The sequence below is a fragment of the Diospyros lotus genome, chromosome 7, assembly GCF_014633365.1.
Source record: "Diospyros lotus cultivar Yz01 chromosome 7, ASM1463336v1, whole genome shotgun sequence".
Taxonomy (NCBI): domain Eukaryota; kingdom Viridiplantae; phylum Streptophyta; class Magnoliopsida; order Ericales; family Ebenaceae; genus Diospyros; species Diospyros lotus.
The window spans coordinates 31,204,967-31,220,071 of record NC_068344.1 but is presented as its reverse complement, the minus strand read 5'-3'; the positions used below and the strand labels follow the sequence as shown (position 1 = coordinate 31,220,071).

General features: G+C 37.9%; 2 protein-coding genes across 2 annotated transcripts; one reads left to right on the top strand and one right to left on the bottom strand.

Annotated features, from left to right (window-relative positions):
• Nucleotides 1-557: 557 nt before the first annotated feature.
• LOC127805828 (two-component response regulator ARR12) lies at nt 558-7,877 on the top strand. The gene is made up of 6 exons (XM_052342612.1): nt 558-1,076; nt 1,981-2,133; nt 2,297-2,689; nt 2,779-2,855; nt 3,749-5,041; nt 6,844-7,877. Exons 1-6 carry the CDS (start codon nt 938-940, stop codon nt 6,913-6,915), a joined length of 2,127 nt encoding a protein of 708 aa, XP_052198572.1. The 5' UTR covers nt 558-937; the 3' UTR covers nt 6,916-7,877.
• LOC127805829 (calmodulin-binding protein 60 E-like) lies at nt 7,764-13,592 on the bottom strand. The gene is made up of 7 exons (XM_052342614.1): nt 13,187-13,592; nt 11,330-11,405; nt 10,879-10,937; nt 10,212-10,705; nt 9,344-9,504; nt 9,014-9,217; nt 7,764-8,684 (listed from the first exon to the last, which is right to left on the bottom strand). Exons 1-7 carry the CDS (start codon nt 13,297-13,299, stop codon nt 7,971-7,973), a joined length of 1,821 nt encoding a protein of 606 aa, XP_052198574.1. The 5' UTR covers nt 13,300-13,592; the 3' UTR covers nt 7,764-7,970.
• Nucleotides 13,593-15,105: the final 1,513 nt, after the last annotated feature.

The following is a 15,105-nucleotide window of genomic DNA, read 5'->3' as shown; positions in this document are numbered from 1 at the left end:
AATCATTGCGCCATTACAGCCCCCACATAATTAACAAGATTCTACACAGATTCTGAATGGATTTAACCCACCCTCTTCTTTCACCATTCTACCCCTACGGATTTACCCTACCAAACCCATCTTCTTCCTCCCCCCCAATTCAAGGGCAAATCATGGAACCCCAAAAGGGCATCATTTGGAATGAACCTTAACATTTTCAAACACACCATTGAGCCACATGTGACCAAAAGTTGGTGTGGGCCACCACACAGTATCTTTGTGGTCAGGCACAGATCATGGCCGTTGATCAGAGCCTCAGGATCAATGATGATCTCTGATCAGGCCCTAGCAAGACAAAAAGGATAAGGGTCCATCTGTGTCTTGGTAGACCCTAGAAGCATGGTATCATCTCCCCAATTCTTCCACTTCCAAATATGCACTCCTCCTCTGGTTAGTGGCTTCTGAGAAAGAAAGTAAAAGTTGCTCCATTATTCATGGCAATATTAATATGTATGCATAAATACACACATTTTGTGTCGCACATCGGACTATATATAATATAACATTGGAAAGAGGGTTTTTCTATTCTACGAGAAAGAGAAGAAAAAGCAGGGGGGGAGACAGACAGAGAGAGAGAGAGAGAGAGAGATATATGTGATTACTAAAGTACCAATATGATTTGATTTATTGTATTGTTGGGTTGAAGCCATTCACTCTGTTCTGGCAATCACCATCATTGTCAACATGTACAGCTTTGCTTGTTAAAACCAGTCTCAATCTGTCTTTATTCACTCACTCTCTTGTTGATCCCTTCCAAGGCCACCCATCATTGGATTCTTCTGCCTTCTGGGTTTGTTAGCAAGTTCTAAAAGATCAGAGTTTTCAGTGTTCAAAACCCAAAGTTTTTTGCGCCCTGATCTCTGTTTTCATCTGGGTTTCTCAACATTGTTCTTCGAAGATGACCGTGGAGGAAAGTAGGGCAAGTTTAGGGACTGAAAATGATAATTTTCCGGTGGGTTTGCGCGTTCTTGCGGTTGATGATAACCCGTCTTGTTTGAAGATTTTGGATCGTATGCTTAGGAGCTGCCAGTACCAGGGTTTGATTTTCTCCTCTTCAAAACTTGTTTTTTGGTTCCCGTTCTAAATTTTCTCTCTAATTATCGGAAATCGTATGTCTCTGCCATTGTTGTTCCTTGTATTTCTGACCCAATTTGCGTTGTCATTGAAGTTAATGCAATCTCCCTTGGATGTTCTTTAGGTTTTAGCTTCCTGTTTTATTAATCCTTGCGTGTTTTGTTGATTTCATTTACATGGTGATGGTGGCAATTCCTCTGTTGACTTTTGGTGTTTCAATTTTTGCCCTTTTTCTGAAATTATTGTGGTTCTGAGAAGTGGATGCTTGATCCTGCGTCTTAATTCAGAATCTTTTACTGAATTTCTGGGAGGTCATGGTTCAAATATCTCTTGATCAAGTGTGTTTTTCATTCTTGTAGTCCCATTTTTAGTTTCATGAACAGTGACACGTTCATGGTTCAAATATCTCTTGTGGTTCTTTTTCTTTTTATTTTTTTTCTCAGTGACAGTTTCTAAGTTGTTATTGATTTTGTTTTATTTCTGCACACCCCAAATTGAGATTTAGAGTTCCAGTTAACTCAGTGAGAGGTTGAACTTTTCTTCTGCCATTACATCTTGGGTTCAGTTTTAAACATTAGTGTTCATCATCTTTCTGAATTTCATTATTTTCTTTAATTATGTTTTTGGTTGGATTCATTAGTTACGCACCTGTTTCTACTGTTCCTGTCTCAAATACCTTTCTTTGTATTGTACTTCTGGTGTTATGTTCAAAACTAGAAGATTTCGAAGGAAAAGGAAAGCAGAAATAATTTTCTTGTGTGTGTGTAAGAATGCATTTACGCAACATTCTGCAAAAAATCCTAGCGCCAAACATCGCACATACTCTTTATTGTAGGTTAAGCTCTCAAATATTTATGCTATTTGCAGTTACAACAACCGGCCAGGCAAAAATGGCATTGAAAATGTTAAGAGAAAACAAAAACAGATTTGATCTGGTTATCAGTGATGTGGAAATGCCAGACATGGATGGTTTCAAGCTTCTGGAGCTTGTGGGTCTTGAAATGGACCTTCCCGTCATCAGTAAGCAAGATTAATCTCTCCCCTGAATTCCTGATCTTTCATGGAGCATGATCTTTTATGTTTTATTTTTTATTGCAAATTGTCCAATTTGCCACAAAATATCTCGTTGTGCCCATGCAGAAATTGTGCATTTACTGATCTTTGACTTTGTTTAATGTCCCAGTGTTGTCAGGACACAGTGATCCAAAGTTTGTGATGAAGGGGATTACTCATGGTGCTTGCGACTACTTGGTAAAACCTGTTCGAATTGAGGAGTTGAAAAACATTTGGCAGCATGTCATTAGGAGAAAAAAATTTGACTCCCAGCACCAAAACAGGTCCACGAATCAAGACAAGGCCCACCAAGGAGATCGAGAAGGTGGGCAAGGATCTGCATCTGCAGGTAATGCAGATCCAAATGGGAAGCTCAGCAGAAAAAGAAAAGATGAGGAAGAAGAATGCAAAGAGAATGGGCATGAGAGTGAGGACCCAACTACCCAGAAGAAACCTCGAGTTGTTTGGTCAATAGAGCTTCACAGGAAGTTTGTTGCAGCTGTTAACCAATTAGGCATTGAGAGTGAGTCCTTAAATGACATTGATAATCTTTGGATTTCATATATAACTGTTGTGATGATTGACATCTGTGTCTTCCCCTTTCTAATGCAGAAGCTGTTCCTAAAAGAATTCTCGACCTTATGAATGTTGAAGGGATTACAAGGGAAAATGTTGCAAGCCATCTTCAGGTACAAACCTTACGTCTTGCTTCTTGTTAGTTTAGCAGATTTTCTTTGCTGTGAAGCTTTGACAGATGAATTATTTGGTAACAAGTGTGTTCCCAATGCACAAGACTCCTCGCTTTGCAATGGTTGGGGGAGAGTTGTATTCGCACACAGACTTTCCTTTACCTTTTGCAAATAAGTTGTTGCAACTCAGACCAGTGACTGTCAGGTCATATTTAGCTTGACAAATATTTTGGAATATGGAAATGGATCAGGTGAAATTGTTGATGTTAGAGTTCACTAGTATGCATAGATTTTGGCAGCGTTTTCATGAATAATTCCTAAAATTTCGTTACTTCTAAAAGTGGAAATGAAATGCACATTGGATATTTCAAAATTGTTATTTCTGAATTATTTGAATGCGAAAAAATGGAAATATCCTTCTCAAGAAGGCAGAAGCTCAACATTTAGGTTCCTTGCACTATATTAATTCATCAAACACTTAATCAAGGATCAATGAGCATCAACTCCATACCAACATGGAAGCCAAAGCTTAGAATATGTGGACTCAGCTTGAAATGCATGAAAAGGTTGTGAAACCATTCAAAAATAGGCACCTTGAGCAATGATTGACCTTCAATGAGAGGCAATACACCTAACCAACCAGGTGAAGCATGACTTAGTCAAGCTGAGTGGTGCACCTCCTGTTGAATAAGTTGCAAACTACTTCAGTTTTATTGACATTTCGAATGTATAATATAATGGTCCTTTAGTAGATATGTCCACGGATAAGGATGGCTTGAGATCTAGACTTTATGTAGCCAACCCTAGCTTGGGATTGTTGTTGTAGTTTTTGACATTTCGGGAATAATTTTTTATGGCTGAAAACATGCTTATTTTTGTGTATCATCCTGCAGAAATACAGGCTTTACCTCAAAAGGATAAGTTCTGTGGCAACCCAGCAAGCAAATATGGTTGCTGCATTAGGCGGTAGTGATTCCTCTTATATGCGCATGAGTGCGCTAGATGGGCTTGGTGATTTCCGAACATTGTCCGGACCAGGGCGGTTTTCCAGTTCTGCTTTGTCATCATATCAAACTGGTGGGATGCTTGGTAGATTGAATAGCCCTGCTGGTGTTAGCCTCCGCAGCCTGTCTTCTTCTGCACTGATCCAACCAAATCATACCCAAAACATAAGCAACTCTATTTCTACCCTTGGGAAGTACCAGTCAGTTGTTTTACCTACCAACCAAAATGCCGGTTTATTTCAGGGGATTTCAACATCATCTGAGCTTGTCCAGAATAAGTGCACTCCCCACATTACAGAGTTTAATTCTCCTAATGATCCCGCAATTTTTACATCCGGCAGCACCTTAGACACTGGAGTAGCAGTTGATAGTGGAAGTAGCTTCGGAGATAATAGGGTTCTGGTTGGTAGGCCAAGAAGCTCTCTACCTAATTCCTCGACCAATCCTTTGATTGTAATGGGAAATCCACAACAAACACAAGGTGGGGGAGTGTTCAGTAACCAGTCCTCTTTCAAAGTGGGTGCTTTCATTCCGGAGCAAGTTAATACCGGCATTAGTGGCTCTAGTATTCTGGAGAACGGAAGATGCAATGACAACTGGCAGAGTACCATCCTGCCATCTTTTTCGTCAAATCCTTTATCGTCAAGGGAAACTTTTAACCATGATCGGCTGCCTCATTATGGCATGAGAAATAATGATTGTTCAACTAGCCAGCAAATTCATAATGGGCCACTTGAATTTTCTTCCACCAATACAAGTTCTGTGACCATGGAAGATTTAAGAGGAGAAATTCCATGCCAAACAGGTTTGGTCAGTGATGTTCAAAATATGAACCATGTGACAGAACAGAGGTGGGGAGAACATAGACAGGATTATACCCAACACTTCAATCAAAATTTCTGCACTTTGAACTCTATTATTCCTGCAAATGGAGGCCCATTGAGCCAGAATGGTTATCAAAATAATGGAGTCTTTCATAGAAAGATGGATACAACCTTGATTGGCCAAGCAATTAACAGCGATGTGTCAACTCTCATGCCAGACAATGGGAATGAGAAATCTGCTATGGACTTAAAATTGAGGTCCAGCAAAGACTATCTTCTGGAGCAGACAAAGTTGCAAGGTGGCTTTCAAAATGGCTATGACTCCTTGGATGATCTAATGAATGCAATGATCAAACGGGTACAATCATATTTTTAGTTTTGTTATTGCAGCTTTAATAGAAAGATAGAAACTATTTTCTCTAAATTTCTTTCAATATAAATTTTTTGATCTGGCTTACCCTAGTGAAATTAAGGCTTGATATGCTGTTTTTTTGTTATGATCTTCCAGTATGGATTCAAGATACTTGAATTTGTGTGTGTGTGTGTTGGGGGTGGGGTGGGCAGGAGTTGTGTGTCTATCCTATACGAATAAAAGTTAAATAGAAAAGGTAGTAAATAAAATGATCTACAGGCACATAAAACATAAAACTCATTCAAAAGCTGAAGAAAGCCAAAAGGGAAGATATAATATCTCTCAACCAAGGAAGAAGAAAATTGAGGGAGGTTCCTACCATATAATAGGAATGGAGGCATAAAAAATTTCAATAGCCTTTGACCCTCCACTTCCATGAGACTATATAAAATTAATTGTAGTCTGTCTCTAGGTTCAGAGAACTCTGGCCCAAAGAAGATAAGATACGAAGTCACACAATGGTCAAAAGTAGCCCTGAGAAGAATTAACTAGACAAAAACTGCCATCCAAAGAGTTGCTTTCTATCTTCTAATGACCTTCAAGTGAAGGTGATTAACCCCCCATTTGCAAATAATAATATAGAGAAAGTTATAAAATGATCTTCTTATCTATGCATATCAAATTCATATGTGATCCCCCACAATGCGGGCAACCACTAACGCTTCATTTGGAACTAGAACTTTGTGACAGAAAGGAAAATAAATAACTTAAATGTACATATATTTTGATATGCTCATAAGAACAATGAATTTCCTTTTCTTTCCTTCCATAAATGCTAGTTCCAAAACATAGTGCAAGGGAACCAATCTCCCTGTCCTTCCATTTATGTCTAATTCTATTGGCACCGCATCAATCCTTGCACAAGAAATAACTACAGCAACTAGCAAAGTAGAACATCTAGCACCATTACTGGCTCGAAATTGTACAAACTTATCAACCCAGTCTACACCCTTCCACAGCACAAACCCATGCATGGTATTAACCTCACACCTCCTCATATGCTAGCATACTTGCTGGCTACAACCTTTCTCCGCAAAAGTTATCCTCCAATAGAAACCTCCACCACCACTTTCTGATAATGTAAACCCTAGATTTTGATACCTAACTCATCCCTACATTTGGGGTGCAAATCTTATCCCAACTATTCTAACTCATTTCCAAGCACCCCTAAACCATGCGGCCCCCACCCCCAAAAAAAAAAAAGAAGAAGAAAAGAAAAATGCAACCTGCCCGAGGGATAGTAACAAGAGAAAAGTGGTAAATAAGTGGAAAGGGTAGAAATAGCACCATTCCTGATGTCTTGTATTCTTTGTATTTTTTATTTCTTTTGTAAGGATTGTGTTCAGTATTTCTGCGTATATTTATTAGCCTAAAATAAAAATAGAAGTAGAAAGATCAATCTTTGAATGGTGATGACAATTCTGGTTGCATAATGCAGTGGGTGCAGTTGCAAGTACTCGGGTATCACCATTAATTTTCCATTATAATAATCTAAAACGAGAGTTTTGAAGAACAATAACATTTTCAATAGGCACTAACTTATAGATTCTTGTAAGAATTTAAATATATATATATGTATATATATTAGTCAAATTGTTGCAGCTTTCTTTAGGAGCGTCTGAAAGATTTTTGGAAGCGTTCGACCTTTTTCTGGTTCTTGGCCTTAGTCCGTCCTCAGAGAATTTGTTCCTTTTTTTTTTTTTTTTTCTTTCTTCCTATTTATATTGGACTTTGTGTGTATAATACAGGAACAAGAAGGAACCATGTTACCGGATGGCGACTTTGGATTCGATGCTTATCCTTTTGGATCATGTTTATGAGACTCCCATGGCTGTTGATTCCTGGAGACTAGGGAGATCGACAACAGCTGCGAATTCACTCCATCAGGAGTTTGTAGCAATATGTGTTTTCTTCAGCATTCTCCTCTTTACTTTTCCCCTTCTCTTTATGTGCACTCCTCAATTTATTCCTTGGTACCAAGTTTTCATTTCATGGTTGCAATTACTAGTGCCGTGTATTTTTCATCCAGTTCCTTCAGTATCTCAGAGAAGTCCCTTTGTTCCTGTTGATGCAAAAATGACTTGAGGATTTCTTAAGCCATGGAAGAATTTTCTTTTAGTTTAAGTAGAGTTCCTATCGTTACAACAACCTATAAGCAATTTCAATCTTCATCCATTTCTATATATAAAGGTGACTGTAAAAATGCCATACATTTCAGGGGCGAAGTACAATTGAGTGTAAAACACAAGGGTATGAAATGTAATTAACCCTTCTGGTTTTTGAAACTTCCAGTTATAACATGAATTAGATTCCCATTTCCTGCCAATGGCTATATGCTGGTAAACTAAAGTGTCACTTTTCATATTTCATATAGTTCCTGCTTGCAAAAGGTGTCTGCCACTAATCTCTTCCCACCCAGAAAAGAACCCATTCTTGCAATGATATCTCTCTTCCAATCAAAATTATTATTCATGTCTTGATGTTGCTTAAGATCCTCTAATAATGGTAAAATATGTCTTGAGTTTGCAGTGAATGCAGAGATCACTTCCAAGGATTCACTCGGTTCATCAGCTTGAGAGTGGAACCAGGACGGGAAAAAAAAAAACAGAAACTTTACTTCACTCAGAAAAATTAAAATGAAAGGAAAATGCAATTTACCCTTCTGATAGAAAGGAAAACAAAGCCCTCAGGCCCTTTGGATTTGGATACAAGTAGCCCTTTGATTGTCAAGAAACAGGCATAGGAAAAGAAGATGAAGATTAAAGATCTCTTGTGTAAAAAATGGGCATTCCCCAGTTTTGGCTTTTCCATATTTCTATAAAAACACCATGAACACATCATTCAGAAATATACCACAAAGATCAAAGTGACTGATTTAGTCGAAGTCGAGTTCAACAAGCCGAGCTCTTCTTTCTGCAGCTCTCTTCCTGATGAATATACCCCATCTCAGAGCGGCTTTCAGCTTGAGCCATCCCACAACAGCCCTTCCTGAACTTCTTCCAACCTGCCCGTATGATCCATCCAGCTGATGCTCGAGCGGGGCATTGTAAGAGTAGGAAGCTTCACTAGAGTCGCCAAATGCAGGTCCCATTCCAACACCAACCCCCCTGTTGTACGTCTTCAACAGTCTTTGCATGTCATCACTCTCCAACATCTCTGAACTTCTCAACCGGATTTCCTCAGAGAAGTCTTCAAATCCCGGTCCATCCCTCGGCCTCGACCATTCTGCTGGAACATAAGAGCCACCTGATGCTGGCATTGCAGCTGATCCATAGCCCATTGTGCCAAGTAATGCAGCTTGTGGGGGATTCAACATCAGGTCTCCCATTGAATCAGACCTTATAAATGGGAACTCAATCAACTGAGAGTTTAAAAGGTGGTTATTTGTTTGGGGTTCTGAACTTGGCTCCGAGGAGATATACTGCTGCTTGTTCTTCACAACTGTGGCATTGCCACGATCAGAGATGGCCTCAGCTGGGTCCCTTGTTCCACTCTTTTCCATAGATAGGGAGGTTAAGAAATTGCCATCATATTCCAAAACTTGATGCCAATTATCATATGCCCTCTTCACCAAAGAATCCACTGAAATCTGTAAACCACATAAAAATAATGTCAGTTTTAGTAAGCTGAAATAGTTGTCCGGTCATGTGCAGACAGAACTTGACAACATGTTTATGTTGAAAGCTAGCAGTTGGTTCATATCTGCCCAAGGCATCAAAGGAAGATTGTTCACTAGGCACAGGATGTAACCAAACATTATATTTATCTTTCTATGGAAAAAATTGACTCCTATTGAGACAACTTTTTCCATTTCTTTTCCAATTTTCCCATGTGGTCAGACAAACCACAAGGTTAGGTTTCAAAAAATAATCAAGAAGTGTTATGGTGTTTGAATATTTGAGAAGATGAAACTCAAACCTTTTGGTTGTGTGTAAGGGATTCCAATGGGAAGAACTGCCCATCGGCAATAAGGCCTCTAAGCTCACAGATGTCGTTGAAGACAGCACCCATGCTATTACTTGCATCTGCGAAGTAAATGTACAATTTGCTGCCCAAAACACACGTCTTGGCATGCTCTACTGTGTTCTCCCACATCCTATTTGACATGCCACTTCCAAGAATCTACATCACGAACAAACATTGCATAGGTAAAGAGTAGAAACAATCGGCTTAAGTGAAAAAGAATGTTCTTCAATACCAAAGGTAAGTAAAGAGAAATTTGAATAGGACGATGATGCAATCACTTACATTTCTCAATCTCTGTTGATCCCGAACAAGAACCCTGAGGAAATCTTCAACGGTTATGACTCCAGACTTTACCAACTTTTTATGCAGTGCCCCATCTTTGGCTATTCTATCCAATCTCCAAACTTCATCATGCAAAGCAGGTGGATAATGTTTCTTGTATACTGCAATTTCACAAAGATTTTTATTAACTTCTAAGTTAGTGTATCTGCAGAGCACAACAAGGTGATTTTAGCTAATTGTTTCAGTCATGCAATAAATACAATTTTGAATGTGTTAACACAACCACTCGAGTCTTCAATGCCGACCTAAATGAGAGTGACCAAGAAATAATCAGTATCTAAATAAAAATCTGTGTTGATAGAAAGGCCAAAACTCATGAATTTGAGAAATAACCAAGTTAAATTTACTTAATTCATCACATATCAAAGGGATATACTGTACATTTTTATAGACATAATCTGTACATACACTGTTTATGTGGGCTTGGGTCGTGACAACAAAGACTTCAAAGCGAAACATCCAGGCCAGACTCTCCTCCTAGGATTTAATGCGTGTGATTTTTGGGTATCACAAGATTCCCTAAGGATTAGTATCAACTTAGTTGGATTAGGTACACTGTATCTCTTTTTTCTCTTTACAGGAAAAAACTCAAAAAACCCAACCATTAATTTAAACTGTTCTCCTCATTTGATGATTGACACACCTCAAAATGGGGAAATTCAGGGGTGCTACAGATCGTCCTTCTACTCATGACAATAGGAGTGTTACATGCCATGATGATCTTTACCTTAAAACAGATTATGACAGAGTGTTATGCTTTTGTGTTTTTCAACATACAAAAGAGAGTAGAAAGTGCTTGAAAACTCACATTCGCCCCTATGATCTTTAACTGCAAAAGACTCTGTTTTAGCCTCACGAACACGAACTCCATCACAGTATCCAGGAGCAACCTTGACACCAAGCCTAAACTTTCTGCTCCTTATCCAGCTTGAGTTGTCAGTGAAAGTAACTTCTCCTAAAGTTCCCACTCCTTCCTTAAGACTTAACTGCAGATCCCCCGTCAGAAGTGGCCCTTTCCCCTCACGCTCCCTTACTTCATGGCTTTCAAAATGCTCTTTGCTCCAATCATCATCAGCTTCCTCATTAAAGTCACCATCAAGAACCACGACATTCAGTTTGGCCGATGATTCTGGTCCCATTTGCACTAAATTGCCAGTACTTGCATCTAGCAGGATGACATGAATGGCTGCTCCTTGTTCTCCCTCTACCTTTCCACCCGTGAACAGATGAGGTGGCATCCTTGTTTTGAGATGAAGTTGCAATCTTTTTCCTTCTGGACCTTGTATTCTTGGTGGTGAAGACCTGTCAGAGAAAAGATAATGAAATTATTTTCATCCTTCAAATGACGTTGAGAGTCGGTCAATATCAAAAACTAAACAGGTAAATAGACTTTTATGCTAAAAACTTGTCAACACTTGATGCCTACCATAATGTGCAAAACATGCAAACAGATCAGAGAAGTTCTACAAACTCACCTGCTAGCCAGCTTTGCATGGCCTGATTTCGTTAAAGCACGTTCCACTTCTTCACTTACCTGTTTTGCCAGTAAAACAAGTTCAGGGTGAACTAAAGCATTTGTCTTCTAAGTTGGAACAAAATAGCTACAATAGTTTAAGAGTTGCAACAACAAAAAAGACACAGATGTCTTAAAGGAGCACTCATCACAAGATACAAGCAAGACTTTCGACTTTATTTCATTTAACTATGAAAAAAGAAATGTCTTATGTGTGACACACATGTGACCCAAAAAGCAAGTTAAAAATAAAGTAGAGGGAGGACACTGTTGTAACATCTAAACCAATTTTCAATCTTACTAGAAAGCAGACAAAAAAATAAAATAAAATGATAAATGCATCTAGGAAAGGGTTAATTGTAAACAACACAGACAAGTAGACAACTGCTGACAAATAAATTACAATAACTTACAATTTTCCGGAAAAGAGGTTCGATAGACGAGCAAAGTCTTTGCAGGCTGTCCACCTTCAAAGCTTCCACAATTACACTGTGGGAACATCGAAATGTAAAAAATTGATGTCAAACATTTGAACGAGCATATTAGACAGATTGAATGCATTTAAATATATTGAATAATAGAAACCAAATTTTGTCAGTTCAACATTAAAACAACCCTCAAACATACGGAAACTATTTGAGAAAGTTAAAGTAGAAATAGTTCATGGCAGTTCAACATCAGCAACATTGGCTTCAGAATGAAGGTGTCTTGTGCATCATGTTATTTGAAAGGGCAGCTTGCATGGACTTGTTATTACAAAACCTTAAGATAAGTTTCTAGAAATCCCTAATCCATGTGTCAAGTAGTACATGTCAGCAGTCTTTGATGATGGTATTTGCTTGGCACATTAGTGAAAGGATGACCTCTACATGTCAGCCTGCAGAACAGACACATTTTTTGTCACATAGATTTGGCTAGTATATAAGCACTGGGCATTTGGCCAATGCTACAAGTCCATACCTTCAGATTTTGGTGTTCGACAAATTTGATTAGCTTCTTAAACACCTATGCACATCAGTAACTTTCAACAGAATTTTTTAGGAATTCACCACTATTTTCTGATCCTCACTTTAGAAATAAGGAGAATCCATTTACAGTTTGCTTGCTGTGCATTGTTCCTAGCACTATAACTTAACAACAATTCAATTAATCACCGGTTAGTAGAGAGAAGTCAGACTCATGTTAAGGTGGGATTTGAGGGGGCTAACAAAACCAATGTATAAGTAACATTCAAAACTGCCAGCGATTCATTTCAAACTAAATTCGTCCCACATCAAGAAGTGCTAAAAAATTGAAACCAATGTATAAAACCAAACCAAGAATCAATTTTATTTCCAAAAGGCCATGTTGTGACTGTGCAAGTATGCCCAACCATCTTGAGAAATATTTTCTTGTCCCTTTTCATCTGCAAGACATGAATACATAAAGCAACCAATTTTGTCTCCAAATACAAAAGTTTCATTAATGATTTTTCAGGGCCCCATATCTGGTCATTTCCATCGCGTTATTCAGAAATATGCTCCACAAATTTATCAGGGCATTATATAACTTGTGCAACTGAGTAATGAGGCATATGGAAAAGTGTGCATCAGTGTCAGGTAATTAAAACTACTATAGATGCACTAAAATTTCATCCCTTACTGCTTAAAAATCTCTCCCTTAGCACCTTGAACCATATTAGACACAAATCATACAATGTTCTCCAACTCCATAATATTATTTACTAATTCCCCTTTTTTCTTTTTGATTTTATTTTCTTCCCGTGCCTTCTATATTCAAGGTGGAACGGCTAAAAACTACTCATTTTCTGTTTGTTTTCCCCCTCTAAATGGGCTAATTTATCCTGTACTTTTGGTAGCAAATTCATGCAGCAATGTGCACCATGAGCGTACCGAACCCAACTCCAATAATGACCTTCCCCCAATCCTAAAACTATACAAATAAGGTAGATCATAAATCCACGATGTGGTTTGCTAAACCTATCAAGTAATCAGAACAATAATTCATCTTACACACTCTTAAAATAGCTCACTTTCGGTCAGATAATTGGTCCTCCCAGTGCTTCCAAAATAGTAAAGATTATTATATTGTAACATGTACATACAAATGTTCCATCCCGTGTGTATATTTGCAGCAAATATCAAAGTATCAATACCATAAACATCAGTCTGAACAGAAAATAAAACAATCAAAGTAAACTCATGAACAGAGACTTGGAAATGAGGAAGAGAAAGCATCTATAAATATGCTCAGAAATTGCAGAAACAAACCTAGTCAAACTCGGCAGTCTTGGCCTCTTCAACTGAGGCATCCCGCCATCTTGATCCTCCACACTTTCTTCGAACACTCTCTTCTCCACTCTCATGCCTCTTGAACTTTCCATGAAAAAGCTGATCCACTTCCCCAAATTCACACAAACTTCCCAGATTCAGTAGAGAACCAAATAATCGCATTAAATTCCACAAACCCACAAAAGAAACATCCAAATAACGAAGCAAATCAGTCGCAGTAGGGATATTAAGATCGAAGGGTAAAAAAGGAGGATCTTTGGGTGAACTTGGGGATATATAGATCTGAAAACAACAACATAATGGCTTGTGCAATGGGGCGACAGCTGGGTTGAGTGTGCATTTTACAATTTTCAATTCATGAACGTTGAAACCGCGTTGTAGTCATCATGGTCTTTGTCTTTCTTACGGCATGCGGTATTTGACTATGCTCTCCGAGAAAGAAAAAGAAAGTCAATTTTGCAGCCAGCTAAGCTTGATGGACAGAATTAGATAGGAGTAACCTTATATTTATACAATTGTGAAATTTCACCAAATTATAAGTACATATTTTATGTGAGTATATAAGAAGTGATTTGATATAGTTCTTAAATAATAAGAGTCTTTAGAGTAATTTTTTAAATATAAATAATATTTTCAGCATTTATATCAAAATTTAGGGGTACCAATAATATATTTACCATTATTACGCAGCCATGGGCCATGTGGCTCCCCTCCTGGATGCCAAGTGCATGCACTAATCCTGTGTTGGGATACTGAAAGTATTATGAATTTCCAATGCCCATATTAAAGTAATGATGGAGACCCCTTCCAATTCCAAATTTTGGGCATATTTTATATTGTTTCGGTTCTCATCCATTGTCTGCTAAATTCAGAGCCTCACATGGCGCGTTAAATTGTTAATTGTTACTACTTAAATAACATGTGCTTTGGATTATTATAATATCGTGGTTCGGTAGGAAGATATCAGCATTTGATTTTGTTGATGTTATCCTTTAAAAGATACGCTTTTTTGGTAGGAAAAGATTATCTGAACAAGGCGGCTCTAGTCTCTTGCTCATGAATTCTGAGAGGAATTTTTTTTTTTTTTTTTACTTTCTTGGCAAACAAACAATAATAAAAGTACTTAGATGTTTGGGGGGGAAAAAAATGGAAGATGGCAAAAAGAAATGTTTTAGTTAAAATTTTAAATAAATTATCTATATTTTTTATTAAAAAATAAAATAATAATTTAATATAAATTAAACTTAATAATAGTTAGAAGTCTCAAATTTAAAGTTAGTATCATGTGTAAATGGATAGATTGTAAAAAGAATAGCGACCTACGCCTTATACCTTTTAATATTCTTATGTGTAGTATAAATTCTCATTTTATATATAAAATTAGTTATAATTTTTGTAAGACGACCCTCTCATATTTGATAAAAAAAAAAAAAGTAAGTAATATAATTTTATAAAAAAAGCTAAAATGGATAATCCCCGATTCCTTTTTATTTATACGCTTAACTTTTTGGTTCTCGAAAATAAATGTCACCCCCCCCCCCCCCCTACTTGCATGGCATTTGGGTGACCACTCTACCTAGACAATCCTCTCATAACATGAGCAATGAAGTATCAAATTAGCCCACAAAATTTAGTATTGTTTGACCCCTTAGAGTGAGAGGTTAACATATCCATAAAGCTTGCATGCTGATCTTTGACAAACTGGTAAAGGAGAAGGCTTATGTGCTCTTAATCCAATCCACATAGTAATACCTCAAATCAGCTTTCACAGCACTTTATCATAGTTGCTTCCTGCTTATGTAAAGATCAGCACACGACCCACCAGAATAATCCCAGTTGAAGATCGTTCATGGTGGACATAATTGAGGCCTTATCATCCAGGCTCCCCAGCCCAATGC

What these genes read in the sequence shown, in the direction of transcription:
- LOC127805828 (XM_052342612.1), top strand. Translation starts at nt 938, where the DNA reads ATGACCGTGGAGGAAAGTAGGGCAAGTTTAGGGACTGAAAATGATAAT. An exon ending in AATGGACCTTCCCGTCATCA is followed by an intron (nt 2,134 to 2,296) that starts GTAAGCAAGATT and finishes TTAATGTCCCAG; the next exon opens with TGTTGTCAGGACACAGTGAT. An exon ending in TAACCAATTAGGCATTGAGA is followed by an intron (nt 2,690 to 2,778) that starts GTGAGTCCTTAA and finishes TTTCTAATGCAG; the next exon opens with AAGCTGTTCCTAAAAGAATT.
- LOC127805829 (XM_052342614.1), bottom strand. Translation starts at nt 13,299, where the DNA reads ATGGAAAGTTCAAGAGGCATGAGAGTGGAGAAGAGAGTGTTCGAAGAA. An exon ending in CATGCAAAGCTGGCTAGCAG is followed by an intron (nt 10,706 to 10,878) that starts GTGAGTTTGTAG and finishes TTTCTCTGACAG; the next exon opens with GTCTTCACCACCAAGAATAC. An exon ending in ATCAACAGAGATTGAGAAAT is followed by an intron (nt 9,218 to 9,343) that starts GTAAGTGATTGC and finishes TTCGTGATGTAG; the next exon opens with ATTCTTGGAAGTGGCATGTC.